General features: G+C 43.8%; 1 protein-coding gene across 4 annotated transcripts in view; it reads right to left on the bottom strand.

The window, feature by feature from the left end:
* CACNA1I (calcium voltage-gated channel subunit alpha1 I) overlaps positions 1 to 23,943 on the bottom strand; it is a 167,174-nt gene that overhangs the window by 82,408 nt on the left and 60,823 nt on the right. For 3 of the 4 annotated variants that reach the window (XM_077783408.2, XM_085570383.1, XM_085570382.1), the window contains 2 exons: positions 3,526 to 3,638; positions 2,449 to 2,582 (listed from right to left, as the gene is read on the bottom strand). In XM_077783408.2, coding sequence (XP_077639534.2) covers positions 2,449 to 2,582; positions 3,526 to 3,638 — 247 coding nt within the window. Of the gene's footprint in view, positions 1 to 2,448; positions 2,583 to 3,525; positions 3,662 to 23,943 lie in introns of all 4 variants that reach the window. The other variant, XM_085570384.1, reaches the window with a different exon arrangement.

Genomic DNA, 23,943 nt, shown 5'->3' with positions numbered 1-23,943 from the left:
TATTCTTTGCAACCTTTGCTGCCTTCCTGGTGTTTATTTGGAAAGGGAGAAGGGCCACGAGTACAGTCCATATTCTTGAAACTGAGAGAAGCTGCATGGACTGTAGGCTGGGCATTGCTCCCCAACATCAGGGATGTTTCCTTAGGAGCCAAGTTTATGACCCTCCTTACAGAAAATAAGAATCCAGGATGATGAAAAGGAGAAGGCTCTTAGAGAAAGCTGATTAGCCTCTGATCAGGATCTAACTCCCTGGCATGGAGAAAATGCAAGACCTAATGCTCGGTGTCCTCCCTGAGTCAATGCCAAGGCAGCAGCTGGACAACATGGCTTTAGTGAGCTGAAGCCATGATCCAGGTGTAGAATCAATAAGGATAAATGTTGGGGCTTACATTTGAGGTTAAGCAAAAGCCTACAGTATGTAAGGACAAGTTAAAGCCTTGGATTTGATTTAAACAGTGCATACAATTTTAATGAATTTCAAAGAATAATGAATTAATAACCACAAGCTTTTGTAACTCAAAATACATTATACAGTCATTAGTTCTATATAACTAAATGGAAAAATCTTTCTTTAGCAGAAGTCCTTTGAGATCAGATATTCTAATGAGATTACTATCATTTCATTCTGACACCTCATGAGGACAATTGAATAGAAATCAGGAAACAAATTACTTTCCGTTTTGGACCTGAAATAAAAAAACCCTCCACACAGATTATTTCATATCTAAGGGGTTGATTCAAAGTCTCCCTGGCATTAAAAGTCCAGATTTGAGCTTTTTTTTTCATGGTACTGCTATCAGATGCACAAAAGACTGTCTTTCCTCAAATTCCTGCCAGCAATGGTGACAGAAAGAAATGTGTAAGGGAGTTTCCTCCCATCTTGCCTAGGTAGTGTGGATTTCACTTGTTTTCAGTAGGAAGTATTTGAGCTCTCCCTCTTTCATTTAGTACTGCCCCACCATCTCTTCAGACAGCACCACTCACATACCATTCTTGCAGGGACCCCAGGCAGGGCAAGACCCCCAGTTCCCAAGCCTTTTTACCTCATATCATGGTTTTCCAGGATGTGCCCACCTGGAGCAGAGTCTTTCTCCCAGCACAATGCAGCACATCACCTGCACAGAGGAGCACCATGGGCTCCAAGGTCCCCTTTTCAAACCTACCCAGCTTTTCCTTCCTCACAGGCTGCTGTGCTGGGGTCTTTGCTTTCCCTGCATCCAGTCTCCAGCAATTTAAGCCACCAGGAGCTCAGCTAGAACATACAATGATCTGGCTTTCCTCAGCACCAAGTCTCAGGGGCTTTAACTGCACTTCTCATTTTGGGCCATTTTAAATCAGATGTTAAGCACAGCAGAATGAGCTACAAGAAAGGTCTTCCCATCTCACACACGTTGTGTTAATTTAGAAAAGCCTACAGCTTTCATCTGCCTGTCCTCTTTCATGCACAACCTGGCTAAGAATCAGCCTTCAAATTTTTAAAGCTGCACCAAGTTTGAAAATCTCTGCTCCTCCCAGAAGCAAACAATTATCTGCTCCTCCAGAGGGAATGACTTTCAAGTCTTGCTGTAGAAGAACTCTGTCAAAAGCAAATATAAAGACAGTGCTGCTCCACACCAGGGGGAAAACTGCAAAGTGAGTTCAAACTCACTGCTAGCTCAGTCAGTAATACTTGTACTTCCAGGCAACAGTGGGGCTGGTAATTCCTGGCTAAAGAAAAACAAAATTGAGGGCTTCTATCTGAAAAGATGTTCACTTTTTTTTCTGTTAGAAGAGCAACATATCATATTTATTTCTGATTTGTTTCTATTATCCCACAAGGCATTCTAATTGAAAATTAGAATTCTAGGGAAAAAAGCACATCCCACTGTTAGAAGAAATGGACATTTTGCTGTCATTTAACAGGCAAATTCTGGTAGACTTTCCACTTGACACATGCAGAGGGGAAAATCAAAGCTTCACCAAATAGCAACTTTGTTGTAAAAAACCCTCAAATGTCAACTTGTCCCAGTAGTACTGCAGGTAATGCTCATGCAACAGAAAAACAAAAAGCCCTGAATAAAAAACCTACATTCCTACCCTTGAAACACTGCTGCTGGAAACAGAAATGCTAGCTTTAGTTTGGTTCTGGTAAAGGTTACACCTCTTCTACCTAGGCATTTTAAGAACACAAAACCCCAGAAATGTCTCTGGGCAAGATCTTCAGCTGGTATAAATGAACACCCTCTGCTGAAGTTGTGCTAGACAGATGGCTGCACATCAGCTGAGGAGTTAAGATACCTTGTCTGCTCTTTCTTCCATTGGATGCTAACCCCAACATGCCCAAATCTAGCTTGGCTGCTGCACTGGAGTAGCACCAGAGTGGAAATTTTCTCCTCAATTACATTATTTCTGTTCCATACAAGACTCTAGTAAACCCAGAATAAATCAACCCAGAAATTATCAACCTACCCAGCCATGACAATGAAGAAATCCAGGCGGTTCCAGGTGTCTCCAAGGTAACACTTCTTGCCAAAGATCCCCAGTGCCACCATCTTCAAGACCATTTCCATGGCAAAGAAGATGAAGATGAAATCATCAAACACCTGCCAACAGAAACCCAAGAGCATATTTGACAAGCATTCTCAGCTTGGACTTTCAAAAACAGCATGTGAGAAAAATACTAATTTCAGTACTCCTGAAAATAAGATCAAGGTAGGGCTGGAAAAGTTTCTTCATGCAGCCCTGGCATCACAGTTTCTTGTTGCTCAAACTCAGTGCGGGCTTTTATAGGTTTTTCACCCACAGATGAAGTGACTGATGCAGACTCAGAAACTCCTTACATAGACTTGAAAAGAGGTGTTGGTTCAGCACCAGGAGATCTAAACCTGGTCAGGCAAACACTGCTTTTCCAAGGTCCCCCCAGGAGGGACCCCTCATCACATTGCTGCAGATGGCTCAGCTGAGGACATCATGCAGCTTCCCACGCAGCTTGGACAGCACACACCCATCACAGAGAGAAGCCTGACCTTCTCTTGGGGAAGCATCAAGCATAGCTGGTATGTTTCAGTCTGGATGTACTCATAGCCCTTCTAAGCATTCATTCTCTTTATTTCCTCTCCGTTTGGGCATCCTGAATTCCACAGTATCTGTTGGATCAGCAATAGTCTTGCACATCATCAGACTACCAAATGCATTGGGAGCTGCTGTTCCGTCCTGCCTGGATTGTGTAACCTAAGTTATTTCTCCCTGGCTTAACCCTCACCTACGTGTCTTGTAGATGTCTGTGTCAGGAAACCCCTGCAGGGATTCAGGAATATTAGCAAGTGTTCAGTATTGCACAGTCACAAGCAAAGTTCACTCATTCTCACTCTTGTCCCATTCCCCTGCTCAAAGCAAGCTCCTTCCCTTTTTGCAGCAGAGCTCGCTGCCAGGGACAGCCTTGCCAGCCTCTCTGGGAGGGTGTTGCCCACACGCTGAAGGAAAGCATGCATGAAAATTTGTGACTTGGACTAAAGCAGCATCACAACAAGAAGGAAATCTGCTTACCTGCAAGATTTTACACCTGTCAGAAAGGCAGTCCATATCCTCACATGGCTGGTACATTCCCAGGGTAACACAGTTTAGCAGAATCACCATCATGCTGACACACTCGAACCAGGTGGAAAACAGTCAAGGAAAACTTCTGCAAAAGCATCATGGCTGAGATAAGCCTAGAGGCTTGAGTAACAAAGTATGAAGATTGAGGGAAAGAAATTCTGGTAGGCTGATTTATTACATTCCCACATTCTCTGCACCCAGTTCTTCACTACTCCAGTCCTTGATTAAGCCAAAACTCTTTTATAGAAGGGAAAGCAGAGGTAGCACAGAAAGCCTAAAGAACTTAAATAATTGCCATAATCAAATACATGCTTCCTCCTCTCCTGTGGGTTTGCAGAGTCCCTTCCCTCACTGGTTTATTGAATCTTCCAAATACATGGAAGAGACTTTCCAAGGTGGACTATACCTAAATGTATCACAGGTCTCCAAGATCAAGGGATCTAAATCAAAATGGGCAGATTGATCTCTATATGATTATTGCACTTCTGGGAAGGGGGTACAAGATGAGGCTGGAACTCTCCCTTGTCCCCTCTCAGAGGTAGTTGGGGGTCAAGAAGTGCCACTGATCCTGTTAGCATGTTTCCAGCAGTGACCCACGCTGTGTAAAACTCCACAATGTGCCCAAGTTACTCACTAACTATAGGGAGAATTTGTGTTTCTGACCCCAGCTGGTGATCTGTTCATGCCCTAAAGCATGAGGATTGATAGTCCTTATAATTGTTTTCTCAGCTACACTGGTGTCTCTGCAGATGCTTTGCTTATTCATTTGAATCCTTTGTTGATAATCTTGCTAAAATATCTGCTTTGATAATAGTTAGCAGCCTGGAGCTACATTGGCTAATTATACTTTACATTAAAAACTGTTCCCTCCTATTTATTATTAATTTGTTGTCTTATAATTTTGTCAAGTGCCACTTCATTTATGTATTAGAGAAGTAGATAAAAATGTTGTATTTGTGTGACCTTTGTACTCTACACACTCTAGCTGCCCCCTCTCCTCCTGAAGGAGTTTTAAAGCCTGATACATGCTTATCCAAGAACTCATTTAGAGTATTTTAGCTCTAAAAGTGGGTACATTTGTGCAGTACTTTCCAGTGTTCCAATTGCAAATCAGTGATATAAAAAGAGTAAATAGACCTCCAGCCTCTGGCAGAAACATTCTTGGGCATTTTACACATCTCACAACAACATATCTGCCCAGTCTCCACTGTCAGACAATTTTATCTTTTTTAAGTAGGAGAGGCACAAAATTATCTACTTAAAATACAACCCACTGCGTGCATCCATTTTCAGTCCTTTCAGTACTGAATCTAAAAGAGTGGCCTGTATCTCTGATCACTTCTGAAAGACATTCTGGTAGTTTGTTCTGAGCAACTCTTCCATGCTCATTCTCTGACAGTGATTTATGACTAAACCGCACAATCTAATCTAGAAGATTATTAATTCTCTCTATTCTCTCCCACCTGGTTTGTGGTGAGCTACCTTCAATTGCAAAATCAGACAAGAGCAAGGCATTAGTTCTGCTGATCCAACTATGCTCTAAGGTGATTTCAAGAATGTGTCACTATCCCTCACAAAGTTAAGCCCATGTGCTCTACAAAGTAATGCACATGAAGCCCACCCTCAATGTAGGCTTCAAAACCAGGTCCTTTTCTGAGAGGAATGCACCAAAAGGGCACCAAGTATTCTCAGCCAGGGTCTATGCAACACAGCTTCAACTTTCCACCTTCCTCTCTCTTGCACATTTCTTCAATGATCAGATCTGAAGCCCAGAAAAGCAATTTTAGAGGTTCCCATTAGTCCACACAGGATTTTTAGATAAGACTGCAGTTCTTTCTCTGGACTCTTCAAAATCTGTTTGGTGCCACCACTTTGTTACGGAAGCACAGAATGGTTGATGTTGGGAGGGCCTCTGGAGGTCATCTTGTCCACCCTTCCCTGCTCAAAGTAACATCAACTACACCAGATTTCTCAGGGTTAAATCCACTTGGGGTTTGAATATCTTCAGGTATAGAGGCACCAGAACCTCTCTGGGCAACCTACTCCAGCGTGTGACTATTTACACAGAAAAGAAGTGTTTTCTTAGCTTTAAATAGGACATATCCCACTTTTCAGGCTGTGACCATTACCTCTTGCTCTGTCACTGGGCATCACTGAGCAGTCTGTGTCTTTCACTCCTCCTATCAGGTATTGTAACACACGGATAAGAGCTCCCTAAGCCATCTCTCCTTCAGGCTGAGCAGCCCCAGCTCTCTCAGCCTTTCCATTTTTGCAGGTGCTTTGATGGTTACTGGAAAGGCAGCACCAGTGAGGCCCTGAGAGAGGGATCAGTGCTGAATGACATTCTTCAAGAAGCCAAAAGAGTTTCAGAGCAACCTGAGCCAATGATTGCAGAAGTCCTTCTCCCTGGGCATAAGGAGGTCAGAAGATATGTGGACAAAACCAGGGCCTCAAATGTTCCTGGATTAAATTAATGCATGACAAAAGCAGAAATGTTTTAAAAGCCAGTTGGCTTTTTTTTTCCTCTAGAAAGCATGACACAAGAGAGTTGGAGGCAGAGAGCATTACTCTGACTGCAGCCCAACTCAGGGGAGTCAGGAGTTTTTATCTAACACAGACCCACACTTCTATGCACGTGCCTTGGCAGCAGCAATGCCAGGGCAGCACACTTCCATGTTTCTCTCACTGCCCTTGCAGTGGCCCTGCAGACCATGGCAGGGTGCTGTCAACTTCTGGTGAGACCCTGAAGCACAAAACCTAACAAGACATGGCAAGTGCTCCCAAAAAGCTTGAAACTTAGGCCAGCTGTGCAATCTCATCTCATTTTCCTGCTCAAAATGCCATGGCCAGTTGCAGATGATTTCTTCTCCTCTGCTTTTTAGGTATCGGCTCTCAAAATTCACAAGCATTGTCCAGGCTGCCCAAGAATATTACAGAACTACTGGCCATTCCCAGGCTATTACAGTGGCATTAGAAAAAGCCACTGCCCCACCGTTTTCCTTTCACAGCAGCTGGAAACACTAAAAAAACCACATCAAACCTACAGCAGAAAAGAACAAAGTGCAAGGAGAGAACCAGAGCATCTCCTACCCTGAATCAGGAGGAGTTGCTGCCTGCTTAGGTCGGTGGAGGGGGTAATTAGGACTATCTGCTGCCTTTAATGTGTCACCGTTGTCAACCACAGCTACTGCCTCCTGTCACCACAGCAACAGCCTGCAGCCAGGTTTATCATCTTTCTTTTGGTGATGCCTTCCCTCTCCCACATCCCTCACCCCCCTCCTTTTCCCTGCGCCTGAGCCTGTAATTAATTGCAGCTGCTGACAAAGCCAGTCTTCATAATCTGCATCATTCAGTCAGAAGTTTCATTATTAATTAACTTCTTTCAAAGTTTAAATCTCCTAATTACAAGCAAACCCATGCATATTTTCTCCCCACCCCGCTCCAGCCCTTCCTCACTGCTTCTCTCCCTTCCCACAGCCTCATTCCCAGTATCTTTCCCGGTGAGTTTTGGGGCCTGCAAATAGTTTGAAAAACTAAAAGGAGACCCACACAAATTCTGCCCATGGTCAGCTTCTGCCCTCGGCCACCACAAGGTGCTTCAGAGGAAGGTACCAGAAAATTCACAGCAATCCACTATGTAATAATTTGCCCTTAAAAGGAGGGGTTTTCCCCCACTAACTATGACAGTTCACAGTTGATTCAAACCCTTTCAGATAAAAAGACTATGGATCACATTTGGAAAAAGAAATACAGCAAAGAAGTATCTCCTGAGTTAATCACAGAATATTCTCAGCTGGGAGGATCCACAAGGATCATTGAGTAACCATGGGCTGGTCTCACTATCCACAGAAATCTCTCCTCCTTAAAAAAAGTTTTGTTCCTTTCAGCACTGTCTGGAGACATCAAGATCCATAACTAGATTAACTATATTTTGCCTAGAAAACTTGCACTGGTTCTGTAGCTGGTGCCTGCCTGTGGCAGCAAGACTTCTTTGCTGCTGGGTGCCAACCCTGTCCTTCTGCACTCTGAGCAGAGCCTGGCCAGCTGCTGGCCAGAGACAGCCACTGTGAATCTATTGACCCTTCACACCCTGGCTTCCTTTGGTCAGGGCAGTCCTGGGATGAGGATACATTCAACAGAGGCATGCATCACCAGCACACACCAGGAGCAACCCCTCATTCACCCCAAAACATCTGGGATGTGCTGAAAGCCACAAGCTACAGGATACTTAAGGAGGTATGCAGATGTTTCTGGGACATGCTTTGTGGTAGTGTTTGATAACACAACTGCGCAAAATGGAAAATTATGTTAGAAACAGGTGATGGGAGAGAGGCAAAGCTTTTGGGCTCAATTTCTGAATGACAAATAGTAGAAGAAATGTCTGTTGTGCTGTAATTACCTTGCACCTAAAAAACTGAGTACCACTTAAGGTTCTTGGGATTGACCTTAATCTCCATTTTCTATCACTGACAAAAACACAACAGAGTAGAATAAAACAGTGCTTTGGGGACACCTCTCTTCTTCCTCCGTCATCAGCTGCAGAGGCACAAGTAGCTCCCCAGAGGCTGGCACTCCTAATAGCACAGAAAATATGTAAGCTTTATAAGCATGACAATCCCTCAGTGTTTTCTGCTGCTATCTCCAAACTACTCCTAGGGTATGCCTTGTGCCAGTTAAAGTCCTGAATATCTCAGACCTGTTTAATGTGCAGAGAAATGCCTGACTATAAAGCATTTACAGCAAGGGGGAAAGCCTGCCGCCCTGTGGTTTGTTATGGCAGAACCTGTTCCTGCCCCAAAATGGAGAGGACAGGTCAGTGCCTCAAGTGAGAACATGGAGCCCCATGCAACACATCCCAAACACCAGCCACCCCTCATACAACTCCTTGGGGCCTCCCATTTCTAGGCTGCTGCCTGGCAGGCTCAGCTGAGGACACTCTGCATCATATCTGCATGAGCACTCCTCTCTGCTTCCCCTTTGGGCTCCTCTCCACCTGCCACTCATCCCCCTGTCCTTCCCACCAGCTAAATGGCTTCACCTTGTCATTCCAGTCTGCAGTGATTACGTTTTCTTTCCCTCCTTTTGAAACAAGCTAAGGACAGAGCTGTGTTCCTTCCCTACTCTCCTCCCCTGCTTTGTGACTGTCCTGCAAGAAGCCAGTAGGATGCTGTACTTGAAGCAGGACAGTTAATATTCCACTTATAATGGAAGGAGGGATTTGTTGTAAAGGTCAGAGAAGGCAATAGCTCCAAGGAAAGAAATTATCATTTTCTCAACCTTATTGCTGTTGTCTTTTGAAAATATCTTCAACAGGCACGTTTCTCTCTTTGCCCCCTCCCACTTTTTCTTATCAACACTCACCTTTTGTGGGGGTTTTTTCTTTCTGTGTTGATACATGGGAGTTTGTCTTTTCCTACAAAATAAGCTGGCAGAATCAACAGGGCTCTTTCTCTTCAGCTAAGTCTGCTGAACTAACTCACTAGAAGAAATTGAATGTAACACTGTGTTCACGTGAAGGAAAATACCTCTCAAAATGTGTTTGTGTTCAAATAGATCAAAACAAAACATTTTTGCAAACAAAAAAGAAAAACTTTTAAAATTCTATTTTGTTAAAACTGAAGCATTTCTCCTATGTCTTTTTTAGTGCAAAGAAAAAATTCAACATAACAGAAAAAAAAAGGTTGGTTTTTTGACCAACAGAACACCCTGGTTTGGAGTTCTGAGTTTCTTTAGAAATCAAATGGCAACACCCAGCATAGCAGTGTTGGGATGTCATGCTGGCCAAGCCACAAGGGCAGTTTATAAAGCTTTTTTGCAAGCACTCAAGGTAGACACGCTCTAGGTGTTCTCATGTTGTGCAATCTTGGGCACATTTGCTTTTATCACGCCATCATTTATACACTTTTCTCATGAGAGAGCAGCACCTGAACTTTGGGCACCTGACACAAGCATTGCTAAGGTCTTCAAGCCTTCAACAATACTGATGCCAAGGAAAGGACTGTGGTACAGCAAAATGCAGCGGAACTCCTACATTGATTAGAGAGGCATTGGGGAAGGCTGAACCTGTGTTGGTGTTACTGGCAGGCAGGACAAGAAACTGCAAAAGGGGGATGCAGTAGAGAAATTTTAAATGGTTGGCAATGCTTCTATGTTTCTGCCCTTTGGAAGGGATGTTCTATCCAAGGACAGATTAATTATAAAAGACAAAGATTCAGTTGTTCCCGTGTTAAATCAGATGAACACCAAAAAAAATAAATTGGTCAGACCCTTTGATCTTACTTCCAAGGGCTGCTCAGAAAGTGGGTCCTGTACAAGGGCACACAGGCCTTTGGCTGCATAGCTCAGTTTTCATTAGGTTCTAAGTTTAATTTGAATTTAAGTCAGTTGTTTCTCAGGCACCACATCATATTACCCTGCAAAGTTTGGCAAGGATTGAAGATGGCTTTTGAAAAATTGTGTTAGGTTTGCCTTTTTTCATTACAGAAACAAGATGAAGCAAATATCTCCTTTCTTGAAACTCTCTCCATAATGATTTATTCAGATCTTCTAAATGCACCCGTTAAACTCTCAAGTCCACTAAACCCAAAAATATAGTAAGAAATTTCTGTCAGGAAAAACATACAGTGAATATTAAAAAGCTAGGAAGGAACCTGAAGAAAAAAGAGGTATTAACACAATGAGACAAGTCTTGAGATACTCCAGAAATGGGAGACAACCAGAGATCTCTGACCTAGTGTAGGGCCCCTAATCAAACAGGAGGCTGCAGGGAAAAGCAAGGCTTTTTTTAAGATACCCTTGACCAGCAGGACTCACTAGTACTAAAGCTAGCATAAGTTACACCAAAATTCTGGCTGTCTGTCACACCATTTACATGGACAGACATTGGTCTTGTAAAGCAGCCTGGTGTTTTCTCTAGGAGAGGTGTGCTGATCCCACCACTAATAATTCAAATACCTCACAAATACCATGCATCTTCATCAACGCTGCTGCACAGCCCTGCTATTAATGATTACCTCCTGCCTCTAGCAGCTGAGCCCCAGAGCTTCTCAACTGATAATGACCCACCTCCAAATTGCATCTATCTTTCAGGGTGCAACAGAGCATCTGTTTAACAGTGTGCAGTGTTCCTACAAAGCTGTTTACTACAGAAAGCATGAAAAAATTCCGTACCTAGGAAAAAACCCACCTGAGAATCTTTTTTTTAGGTCAGATGAAAGTAATTATCCAAGTTTAAACTTAAGCAGGTTATTAGAGATAATGACTGTTCCTGGAGAAAGAGCTTTTTAATATCCTCAGATGGCTGGGATTGAGGTTGCCTGTCTTTCCTGCCAGGAAAGCAATACTCCACCATGCTGTGGAACCAGTTCAAGACTGACTTGAGGAATCACACCTCCTGCTGACTCCCAAATGGTGCCTCCTGCAGCATTCTGGCTCTGCCTTGCAGAGTACGATCCAAAATCTGACCTGGCTTCACATTAGGAGCTTCAATGAGGCCACAGCATGAGGCTATAGGACTGCAGCTTGGAACATTGTTATGCTGTATGACAGGTGAAAGAACTTTGCTCCTAAAGCTTCTAGTCAGAGTGGCAGATCCAGCAGTTGCTTCCTACTGCAAATGGAGTCATAGGAGTAACAGACACCAGAGAAGGACCAGCTGAGAAAACCCCCTGAACCACAAAACTGGGGTTCAAATTTTAAAGTTCTTATTGTTTATTGATATTCTGCATAGCACAAGCAACTTCTTATTGATGCCAGTGGCAAAGAGGGGACCTTGGAAGAGTTAGTCTTTGATTTTTGGACTCAGTTGAACCTCTGCTCCAGAGAAGAGCTAAACTTGGCAGGCCAAAACAGGAAGGTATCTGTAGTCCAGAAATTATTTCAATCAGTAATGTGCTCCAGAATGATGAAATCTGAATTTCACCAGTGTAGCTGAATGCTCTGGTACAGTGCCCCATCCTCCATGACCCCAGGAAGTGACATGATCAGAGAAACTGGTGGAGTCACCTTTCTCTAACCAGAGCCTGAGCCACTTTTTATCAGATTTAATCTGGCTGTGGTCAAGCTTACTTGGTGAAATTTCCTTCTAAAGCATAAAAATAATATTTTGCAAGGGGAAAGGAAAAAAATATCTCCCAGTCCTTCCTCTGTTTCTGTGTTTCATTGCCCTGTCACCCAGCAGCTTCATCCAAAATTGTGTCAATCTTCCTCAGCACCTGTCAGGCAGATGCAACTGTCCTGCCATGTTTGGTAGTGCTGCACTCCCTTCTTTTACCTTCATATCAAGATAGGTTTGAACAGGGTCCTCATCTTGGGTGCCCACTAAGCATGACCACTAAATACATAGAGCACCATAATAGCAGTGTTTGTGTGACTCAATTTCAATGAAGGAAAAGGAAAGAACAAGTGATGTTAGATTTGGGAGGGCAGAGAAGAGAAATTTAGAAAAGGAAAGCCTTACTTTTATGCTCCCTTACTGCACCTAATGTTGTCAGGTTTGTTTCTGGATGGGTACAGGGTTTGCCTTTTGCTGAGGGTTTTAGGTTCTGTGTGCCTTCTGGAAGCCATCTACGGGGCATGAAGGGGATATTCCAATGAACCTCCAGAAGCAGGTGCTGCTATGCAGCTCCTAGTCACTGCCCCAGGCTTGAGCTGGGAGTCACCACCCCCAGACTGGAGGCACAGAACCATGAAGGACAGAGATTTGGGTCCTGGGTGCTGAACTTTACAGCAAATACAGAGGAAGGATGGAATGTCTTTGAATAAGAAGCCATTTCCCTTGAGAAGAAATAGGGTAGAAGAAACTTCACCAGAACCAAAGGGCTAAAGCCCACCAAACAATAACTGCTCCTGTTCCTTTTCCTTGCACTGGTTTCTTTGTTCAGCATTGCCATCTTTCTAGTCATAGTAGTTTTCAGATGTTAAAGACTACTTTTTCCATTCTTTGCAGCTTCCCACCTATCCCTGTCAAAGGCCACAGAAGTGCAAGCTGAGCTTAGAGAGATGTACAACTCAAATATGTCTGAAGGGAGTGGAGGGCACCTTCAATAAAAGGTCATCTTGCCTGGCAGGAATGTAAAGATGACAATGAAAATACAAAAGGCAGATTAAGGACCTTCTCACAGTGTTAAAAGGTGTGTATGCCCTTCTGCACAGGGGCTCTTCTCTCTGCAGGTTTCAGGGCAGTATCATGTACCCCAGCACATTACTCGGTGAAGGATGTGGAAGTGAGCACCTTGCTCCTCCAGACAGCCAGTTTCCAAGGCTAAATTATCTTAGAGGGCACTCTGCCTCTAGGAAATCCTAGATTAGAGGGGCAGAAAGAAAGGCAGAGTGGTTTTATTCTTTCTGTCTTCTCCCAGCAGTGTGATGTTTTCAGTGGCTGGAGCATCACTAAATCCTATGCTCGGTGCTTAGCTTAGCAAGCTTTTCTGACAAGTGCTTCAGTACTTGTCAGGAAAAAAAAACACGCAGGGACAAAGCTTTGCAGCAAGGTAAATAAAGATTAATTCAGAAGTGTAGAGAGTGCTCAGGTAAGGTCACTCAGAAGAAATTGCATACAGTCTAGGCAAAATGCAGGGCAGCAACAGAGAGCTGGATACAAACTCCTGTTGTTTGTTTCATTTATTGGCTGTAATTAAAGTGTAAGTTTCAGAGTTTAAGTTGTCACCACCCCCTATTTTAAACACACCTTTTTCTTCTCAGTTTTTAATTCTTCTGAAGGTTTGTAGCTGGCCACTCTACCCTGGTTCCCAATCGGTATTCTGGAAGATTTGGCACCAATGTCCTGCAGGACATGTGCCTGGAGAAAAGACTGCAGATGACTGAGCCAATCTGTCTCAGCAGATAACTGGAAGCTAGGAGCTCCAGCCAGCATACAGGCTCACAGCAGCTGCTGGAACCTCCTGGAGGAAGGTCCTGATGTGTCTGTGTGACAAAGGGCAGGAGAGATTCTCAGTATTTAAGCTTCTCATTTGAGGAGGAAAAGAGACCCTGTGGTGGGTGAGCAGATGTGTCAGCACTCTCCTAGTACATCTGGTCTCTTTTCCATTCCTCCTCTTATATCCTGCAACAAAGAGCAGTCAGAGAAAATGAGATTATATAAATTGTCTAGTACTTTCCTTCAAGACACCATGTGAACTTCTACTGAATTCCACATCTACTTCTTAAGGTGCATTAATCCTTCCCCTTTGTTCCTGTTTAGAAAGCAAGCACAAGAAGAGCAGGGTTTTTCAAAAGTGTCCCCTAGTTTGGGTTTTCCAATGCATGAGCTTCTTAGAGACTGGTTTGCAGGATGTGTAATACTTATAATTTCTAACACAGAAAAGCTCTGTGAGCCTCTGGCTCTCACTCTCTCAAGTGAGATGCTCAAAGACCAGAGTTCACTTAAAAAAAAAGCCCAAAATAAACAACATTACCCAGCAATGACACAGTAAGTTACTGCCAGGGCTGCATTAAGATCCAGGTGTTCCTGACACCCAGTACATGTTCACTAAAGGCCTCAGCTTTCTGGCTAGTTGACAGATTGAACCATGCCAGGGAAAGAAGCCAACATGACTCATGCTCAATCACTGCAATGTCGACAGTGCTGAGTGCTGTTTTAGGGGGAGGTTAAAAGCTGTGAATGTGCTAAGTATTAAAAATATTAAAATATTATTAGTATTATTTATGAGGTATCTCCACGTGTCCTAGATGATGCTAGCCAAGATCAAATTATGCAAAATGTTACATAAACATGCAGTAGAACATGCTGCCTGCTCCAAACGGTTTTTAATCTAACTGAACAGGACAGGCTAACGATGCATTATGATTTCTGCTTCACACACGAGAAGCAAGAGCACAGAGAAATGAAAGCATTTACCCAAGGGCAGACAGGAGACATGGGGCACAGCTGGGAGGTAAGCAAGAGTCTCCCAAGCTATTCTCCAGCATCTTTGACCTCAGTGTGTTCTCTGTCTCAACTACTACCGCATTTGATGAGGACAGTGCTCACAGGGAAAATTATTTCCCCAAAAACCTTTCCTAAGAACAATGGGAGAAGTGTCCAAGTTCCACTTGTAGAAGCAAGTAATGTACTGCAAATAGATTATCATAAATGCAGGGCTCCCTGCATTCAGAGAGGTTTCTGGCTGTTCAGGTGTGCAGGATAAACAGGCAAGAGCCACAAGACACACACTCTCTCCCTCCATCTTCCACCGATACCTTCACTGGGACCTCAAGAAAAAATCAGCCCATAGTTGTGATAGTGTTACACTAAAACCAGTCTAACACCCACGCATCTCCCTCTTTTCCAATCTGCCACAGAATTTTCTACCTTCCAAGGCACTCCAGGTTTCTTTAATAGAAACACGATATATAAGTGCAAGTTACCAACACAACTGACTGCATCCCAATCATCTCTGAAAAAGGCAAGTCCTACACAGCATGTTGCTAATAGGGCAGGCTAGCTAAAGCCTTCATCAGTCAGAACAGCACAGCTCTACTGCCTCTTTGATGTCTTTCTGCCTGTTGTATTCATCGCCTCTATTCAGATTTAAGACTGGTACCACATTTGTATTCCTGCAACCTATTTGTTTTCATATGGATTCAACTTCACACTCTATTTATTCTAGAGTTTTTGACAGCCTCTGGAAATGCATGCTTATTCCTCTTATTTACAGTCTAACTTATTTTTCCCTATACTCTGTCCAGTCAGAAATTTCAGTTGTGCATTAATCTCACTTCATTTTGGACACGCAGGTGATAGCCTAGCCCATTACCCCATCCTTCTTTTCTAGCCATGCCAAGTATTTCCTTTTCTCTTTTCAGAGTCTCTCATGAGCCTTTTAGTTTTAACATTTAACAACCATTCCCCATTCCACCTGACTCTGTAGGAACTGCTTCTTTATTGGATTACTCTTCGGTACCTCACAGACATCTGTCACATTAATTTCTGAACACCGAAGGATCGCGTGCATTTCCTCTGTGCCATGCAGGTTCCCTCACCTTCATTAGGCCAGCTATGCTTACATTCCTGCCTCCTGTCCATAGTGCACACTGATTCCATACTGCCACTGCAAAGGTGTCCCTGCCCACAGCAGAGGGGTTGGAACAAGATGATCTTTAAGGTCCCTTTCAACCCAAACTGTTGTATAATTCTATTGAGGGTGGTGAGGCACTGAAAACGGTTGCCCAAGGAAGCAGCCCCTTTTCCTGGGCATGTTCAAGGACAGACTGAATGGGCTCTGAGCAACCTGGTGGTGTGAAAGGTGTCCCTGCCCTTGGCAGAGGAGTTGGAAGAAGGTGATCTGTAAAGTCTCTTCTAACCCACACCATTCTACAATACTTAACTACATCCACAGAACACTTCCGAAACTTCCCTTCTGCTTCTCACAATTAAGTGACTTTACCATGAGGATGGAAGAAAGATGATCGCTTAGCTGAGACATAGCTAGTACAGAATGTTGGTGAGCAGAGTATAAAACCCAGCCATGTTCCCTTAACCAGAGGGCAGGGCTCCAGTAGGCTCTCAGCAGCCTGCAAAGGTCCACTGCAGGGAAGGCTGCATCATGATGCAGATATTTCAGCCCCTGGATCAGCAGATCACCAAGGCAAAGAGTCATCAAATTATTGGTAACCTGCCCAGCTCAGCAAGATGAGACATTGTCAGTCTCATCTGGAGGAGCACCAGTGACCAGATATATGTGATAAATTAGTTTTGATGGATTAGAATGCCTGCTTCCTGCCCTGTACAGCCTGTCAGAGGACCCATCAGGACCAGTAGCTTCATGTGCTTCTCTCTGAGACAACTACCATCTCCTGCTAGACTCAGGATACCTAGAGCTGAAAGACCCATCAACTTCTACAAAGTTATTTTTCAAACCCTACATGCAGCATCCTTCTTCAAACGTACCCAGCAGTGACAATAAAACTCATCTTCTCTACACAACCTTTTTGTTCATCTGAGAATGATTATTCCTACCTGGATACAATCACACATGGACTCAGAGGTATAGTAGGAAAAACTACCACAGAAGATTTAGGCTCCTTACTCATAATCTACCCTTATATTTCAAGACTTCCTTCCTACAGATTCTTATATGCCCCAAGCACTTATCCATTTTGCTGCCAGGATGCACCTGCTTCAGGTGTCCATCCCCATGGAATGCAGAAGGACATTTGGTTTGGTCTGAGTCAGGTAAGGGTCAAAAATAATTTAAAATTTATCAGCAAGGAAAAGAAGAGACAGCCCTGTCATAACACCTCTTTGAAAGAGGCAAAACCCCCTCTGCAGCACTGCTTGCTTCTGGAAGAAGGGATGCCATACCTTTTAGTGTGGCAGGAGGCTGAGGCAGGAGGTGTCAGCTGCGGCGCAGGGTGTGCGGCGCAGGGTGCGCGGCGCAGGGTGCGCGGCGCAGGGTGTGCGGCGCAGGGTGCGTGGCGCAGGGTGTGCCAGGCACGCTTGGAGCACCCACTGCACTGAACTGCACTTAATGATCTTCCACATTATTTGTGACAGTGAGTGGAAGGGAAAGAAAAACCAGAGCATAGGTCAGGATAGTAAAGACAGACTTGGCACACCATGAGCAGACAGCCACTGTGGACCCACAGTAAATCTCAAAAAGCGACTGCAAAAGAGCTCCCATCTTTCACAGGAAGAACAGCCTGTCCCTAAAGCCAGCTCCGCTCCCCACCCCTCTGCCATCAGGGAGAATGACAAATCCCCAGTGAACAGCAAGACGGCTGAGCTTCTGCAGCCCCATGGGCACCCTTGCCAGGCAGTACTGGGGGCCAGGGCAGTCACACTGTGCCAGGTCTGGAGCCATACACCCACTCAAACCCCTGCATGCTGCACCAGGCTGATAAAGCAATTTTCCCCACACCACTCTGCCTCACTCTGCACTCTTCCCACCCACATGCCACTAAAACTGGGGAGGAGGGTACAAAGGAAAATCAAATTTGCACTCAAATTTTATGCACAGTGACCCATAGTATAATTTTTTCTTTGTTTTAGTCTAGCTTCATTTCTCAGGATAATTAGTTTTAGCAATACTTCAAAAAAAACTTTTCAACCTCACAGAGCCCTAAGTTTCCAAATAACAATTGTCACATCGGGCTGTACTCTGGTGTACACAGCTTTTAGTGGTCTTGTCTACCTCCATGCTTTAAGATTATTTCTACAAACACTCCACATACATGCCTGATCCTTCCCTTTCCTGTTAGTAAGCACTTTTCTCCTCATGCTCTTCCTTTCAGCTTCCCCATACTGCCTGACAGGATTTTGTTTGAATGTGGATAAAAAAGAAATTATAGAATAATGTTGGCCCCATTACTAGCTGCTGCATTACAGCTTTTCAAAGCAAGCATGCCCATGCATATCTAACATACACAAGGATATAAGCCACATATCTAGGACAACCATCAACTGATACAGGTCTTGCACTGGGAAGGCATTTACATTCAGGTGATTTGATAGCCTGTCAAGTGATCTGTTTCTTCAATGGAATGCCCAGGATGTTTTTGATGACACATTTGATGCACTTATTTTTAAATTATCAAAGTCCTCTATTTTAAATCATTCATACCTATTTGAAAACTTAATCTCTCTCTTGAGAAGGCCTTTTCTTCCCATTTTTGAGAACTGCACAATTTTTTTCAATTAACCCTAATTTAAAGAAACTGAGAACTAAGCAATCATCATTTTTCATTGCACTAAAAGCCTCTGCTCTGCATAAGGAATTGCTGTGATCCTTTAGCACCCTCTCTTGTAAGCAGCACCATCAAGGTCCAAAACAAAGCCACTGAAGTCAGGAAATCCCTCCATCCTCACAGACAGGGTCCTGAGTAAATCACCTGTCAGGCCACAGCACAGAGAACTTCTCCAAACACTTGACAACTTGACTTAGGGTTAGACAACCATCTTCCCTTCCCAGATCCCTTCTAATATTGGCTACCTTACCAAGGTAAGTGCTAATCTCAATAGCCCTTAATTGGGAAACCATGCTTATTTTCTTACATATTACATGGAAATGCATGTGCAGGTTTGCCTGCTTCTTTGGGGCAAGAGTAGCATAACCTTCCCTTTTCACCCAGGCTCTGTGACCACTCACTGGGTGAGCTTTTGCTTCTTATTTCAGGCTGGTGAGACACAGCACAAGGCTGGGATAAAGCAACAAAGGCAGAGGAGAGCAGGAACCCATTAAATACTTAGCATTCCTATGGAATTACAACCAGTTTTGCACCTGATCCAGGGAGTATCACCCTTCCATAGGAAGGAGCCTCTGACATTCTAGCCATTCTCCTGCTTCCCTTCTAGATGTGAAATGGCTCAAAAAAAAAGGAAAAAAAAAAAAACAGTTTAGCATTTGGGGAGTTTATAATGGGTTATCTTTTAGAAACAGAGATGGTTGTTTCCAGCCCTAGCAGATGGAAACTAATGGCACATTATGCACCTAACCCTGGCAGGGACAGAAAAACAGCTGCAGAAAAGCAGATCTGAATTTCCCAAGCCCTTCACAATGCAGTCACTTTCTAATGTGCTTTAGAGCATGTGGTGGCGTAATGGAAAGGTTTTATTAACACAGAACCTGCATAACTCAGTTGTGAGCTTTAACCCAGTACAAATCACATCAGTAAAGCCTGTCTGCCTAATCCCCATTCTACAGCTGGAATAGCAGAGGACGATGGCTCAGCTGAAGAAAATACAAATTGGGAAAACTCCAGTGCTTGCGAAGCAATGGCTTTTCAGAAGGGTCCTATATGTGTACATTGGGCAGGAATAGCCTATAAATCCATCCATCTGTGGAGCTCTACACCTATTTAACATATCAACACAGAACCGTATCTTAGTTAATTAGTTAATTTGGAGGTGACCTTAAAATCCTCTAGTTCCAACCACTGTGGGCAGGGATACTATGCACTAGATCAGGTTGCTCAGGGCCTCATCCAATCTGGCCTTAAACCAGGGGAACAGAAGATGGCAACTGCTTCAGTCTTGCCTGGGTGAGGCAACACTACCTGTGGGACAGGACCACACAATTGCAGCCAAAAGCAGAGCACAGATGTGTTCCAGCTGATTTATGAGGCCACTTGCACATATCTAATCACACTTTATACGATGCAGAGATAGCACTGGGCAGGCTCAACCTGGTTTTAAAACACTCACTGAAAACTGCACAAAACACTTCTTCGCAGCAAGGCTGGGATAAAGACATCTCACCCATGGGAGCTAGGCTCCTCAGGAACCTATAAGTTGAAGTAAAGAGATGCCCAACACACACCTGTGTAACAGGAAAGCCAGTTAGTAAGACTGAAGACTGGTCTCAAGTTTAAACTGGAAGACAGTGAGACACAGGCATTTTATCAGTTACTACAGGAAAAGACAAATAGATTTGGGGCTTGTGACAGAATGATGAAGAGTGAAGCTAAAATCCAGGACAGGGCTTGCTTGACCAAATTCAGTCACTCAGCTCTGTCACTTCTGATTTCACATTAAAACTTCCTATAGAACCACCTCCAGCTTGCCTCACCTTACACACAGCTACAGTTTTAGGTTCGAGCCTTTGAAAAAGCTCTCCATGCTGCCATGCTCCTTTTTCTAGTGTTCTGTGGACAGGGTCTCTGTTCTCTGTTCTAGCATTTCTGCTCTCTTTTCTTGCCATAAGGCTACTCTATTTCTAGACTACACAATTAGATCATCAAGGTTCTCAACAGCTGTACCATTTATTTGACTCCAACAAATCTAGAGGAAAAAAATACAGATCCCTATAATGTTGCTGGATGTGTAGGGAGAGAAAATCTGTTTATTCATCACTGACCCTTTAAAACAAATATTTTGCTGTCTGGATTAGAAAACATGCCTCATCTGAGTAAAATTTAGCTCAAATCTCCTGTTTTTCTGTTGCTCTTCAAACAGGGAATTTCAGAGTCTGCTTCACTGATGAGAAAAAAATGGATTTGGTTTATTTTGGGAGCGGAGGTTGTGCCTTGGTTCTCTCAGATATATGAAACATCCCTTGATTGTGCAAATGCATCCTGATGGTGTCTTTGTGTTCTTGTCACTCCTGATTTATGGGGGCCTTTTCTACACTCAGAAAAAGAATTTGCATTTCAATTTCCATTACTTGTTTCTCTCCTCACAGCACTCCAGCTCTGGAAGGGAGCTTGTATTCTGGTTCCCCCCAGCTGACCCACATAGCCCTGGCACTGGGGAGGATATAGGAATAGGGGTACTACAGGATCTGTTCTATGGGAACAAGGTTCATGCTGCCATGGTCTCTGGTGAGATATACCTTTGCTTATGCCCAGCAAGGACCCCTGGCATGTTTGCTTCTGTCTCTCAGCCCTTCCTCCACACTGTGATGAAGGGGGAAGGCAACAGCCCTGCCTCCTGCCTGGTTCCCAACACAGAATGCTTGCACACCCATTCTGAGAAACGGCAGCCAACAAAAGAGTGAGGATGACAAGGAACGCTCACCCCTCTGCCTTCTCCACTCTTGCAGGGATGGCAGGAAGACAAGCAGGAAGCCTTGGGAACTCATCCCTTCCTTTTTCCTGCAGGGTTGTGCCTGTTTTAAGGTGAGCTTGGAAGCAGACTCCTATGAAAACCACCTGAAAGCATATTACATATCTTGGACAGGTGGGTTGCACAGAGATCCAAAAGCCACTGTCCCCTCTAGGCTTCATCTTTACCCCTCCTGCAAATCTGGTGGTTGCAGTAAGTCCTTGTGCCAGCCCAGGCACTGCTCTCTCAGCCCTGCACTGTCTCTTGTCATTTGTGCAGTCTGGATGGGCTGTCACAGGCAGCCTGAGCATGCTACAAACCCTCTGAGCCTGCACAAGGGGTGGGCTTGGAGCCAGCAATGTGTGGGAAACCACATGGGCTGCATTGCAGGCCCCACCATCCACCTCGTAGCTCAACTGGGGCTTTGATCTATGTAGTTCATGTCTACCTAGGAAACATTAGAAGCTTTGAAAGAAAAAAAAAAAAAGATAAAAGATAGCTTCAGAAACGGGGGTGGAGTTGCCAGGACACATCAAGCTTTAAAGATGTGAGTTGCAGAAATGCATTAAGGCTCGTTGTTCAGAGATGTCAGCCCCACAGCCTTTATCAAAACTGAACTCAGTTAAAAATAAGAGAAGCGAACTGAATCTTACTGAACATTTGTTTGGACATTAAGGCCACAGATTCCTAATAGGTTGTTGGAAGTCAAACATCGCAGACGATAAGCCTACGTCATCTTAATTTGCAATGGCCTGAAACAATGTATTCAAGAATGCATTTTGCTTTGACTCATTTGAAATACATTTGTTTTGACCTAAGGGTTTTGACTATCACCATTATCATGTTGACTTCTACATTAACATATAAAGCCAAAGGAAATGTGTTGAGCTGATTAAAACATGCACATCATTTCCAGGGGCGGAAGGGTGACAATAAATTTGTGCTGACTTCACTGAATCAGCAATTTCCAACTGAACTCAGTTCCAGGGCAAATTTCTCCAGAAGCACCATTGGGAATCGTCATGCTGTCCCTAGTGTTCATCTGAGACACTACGCACATCTGGACAGCTTCAAACACCCAATTTTGGCCCCTTTTTCTCCACTGGGCTCCTTTTTTTTGACTTTCAAATGTTTGTACAGAGTGCTGAAAGCCATCATGTTCAGCAGCATCTGCCCTATTTATCCAGCTCCCAGCTGGCTGCAGAGTAGCTTTTATCAGTGGGTCTGAACTCACAAATGCTGACACAGAGATTATCCACCCTGTGAAGAACAGTTTAACCAGATTAATCTGTGGGAGGTCCCCTCAGCCTCTTCCCTGCAGAGCCCTACAGCAAAGGGTTGGCATAATCTATGATTGGCATAATCATAAAATAGCTCTCAGAGCCTATGGCGTATGCTCCCCTCAGAGGAAGCTACCCGATTCCCAGGATGCTCAATCCCGTTTTCCAAACTGGATTTGGCTGCTTCACAGTGCCCACCCTCCCCTTTCAGGGAAGGGCCAACCCTAAAGGACAGTGGTGGGGTGGGGGCAGGAGACTGTATTCATTTTCCATAGCCTAGAGCTGGCAGCGCTGCTTCCAGCACAGTATATTATGGTAGTAGGGACACAAAGCAAAGCCCCATTGCCCTCAACCCCTTAAACCTACCAGGTTTACACAGCAGGGTGAAGTAAGGGAAATTACTGTCAGTCCTTTCTCACCTGCTGACTCCAATTTGCTTGTTTTCATTGCAGCAGATAAAGAAACAAACCATTTAGTCAGCAAATCCAAGCCCAGGAATCAATCACATTCCCTCAGCACCTCTTGCATCATCAGAGGAGACAGCAGCAGGAAAGACCAATCAAGTAACACCTTATCCAGACTTCAACAAGGGAGAAAGGTTTGAAATTAGCATTTCTACAACTACCTCTTTTTTTTTTTACTCCCCTTTCTCCCCTTCGAGCCTAGCTTTAAACATCTCAAAACAGGCTGATTTTAAGGTGAACTACACATCCTGGCAATGAATGATGACTAATTCACTGTGAATGACAGAAACTTGGTGGAACACTAAAAAGCAAATTAGATGTTATAATACCTGGAAGCAAGTTATACAGAAAAAGTGGGTTCAAGCCAAAGGGTTGAAGGAATAATGCAGTTTTTTCAATACCTCAGTGGAGTTAATTCAGAAAATCTTAAAACTCTTAAGGGGGAAAAATATGTGCAGAAGATCATACCATCAAACTCTGCATGAATTCACAACCCCAGGAGTTACAATACATTTATAATCCCATACTGCACATCTATTATCAGGGCTGTAGCTAAAGACAGCTGGGTATGCAGTTTTGAAAGAACACACAATTTCTAGAAAATTAAGATGGTGGAATTCACCTGTAAGCTGGCACAAAGAACACAACAGCTCCTCAGCTCTTAAAACAATTGCTTCTTGGAACAGCTAATTCAAGTGCCAACAGGGAAAAGCAGCAACTCCTGACTTAATTTTCAGTAACACGCAGGAAACTAAATCAAGAAGTGACAGTATCTGAGCCCTTAAGTAATATGGTTCACAATGTAATTAAGTTCAGTGGCCTAGGAGGAGGTAGTGAATCAAGAGATACACAAATGACACTAGATTTTAGAAGACTGTTCAGAACACAACAGGAGTCATTCAGAAGGACATTAATTCAGAGTAAAGGAAGCAAGTGCTGTACAGATGGTTTAAATAATATATAAATTATGTGGGAAGAAAGCTTGTGGTGGGGTCACAGAGTCTGTAGAGGATTCAGGTTATTCTGGGGAGTTCAAAACAGCCTCTCAAGATCAGAGAGAATTCTTGGGTGTTAGATTGGGATTTAACCAAAGCAAGGCAGATGGCCAACACAATGATAAGTGACACTGTCATTTAAAACAATC

The sequence above is a fragment of the Lonchura striata genome, chromosome 1A, assembly GCF_050655825.1.
Source record: "Lonchura striata isolate lonStrDom1 chromosome 1A, ASM5065582v1, whole genome shotgun sequence".
In the NCBI taxonomy this organism is placed as follows: Eukaryota; Metazoa; Chordata; class Aves; order Passeriformes; family Estrildidae; genus Lonchura; species Lonchura striata.
This window is presented reverse-complemented; position numbering and strand designations above follow the sequence as displayed.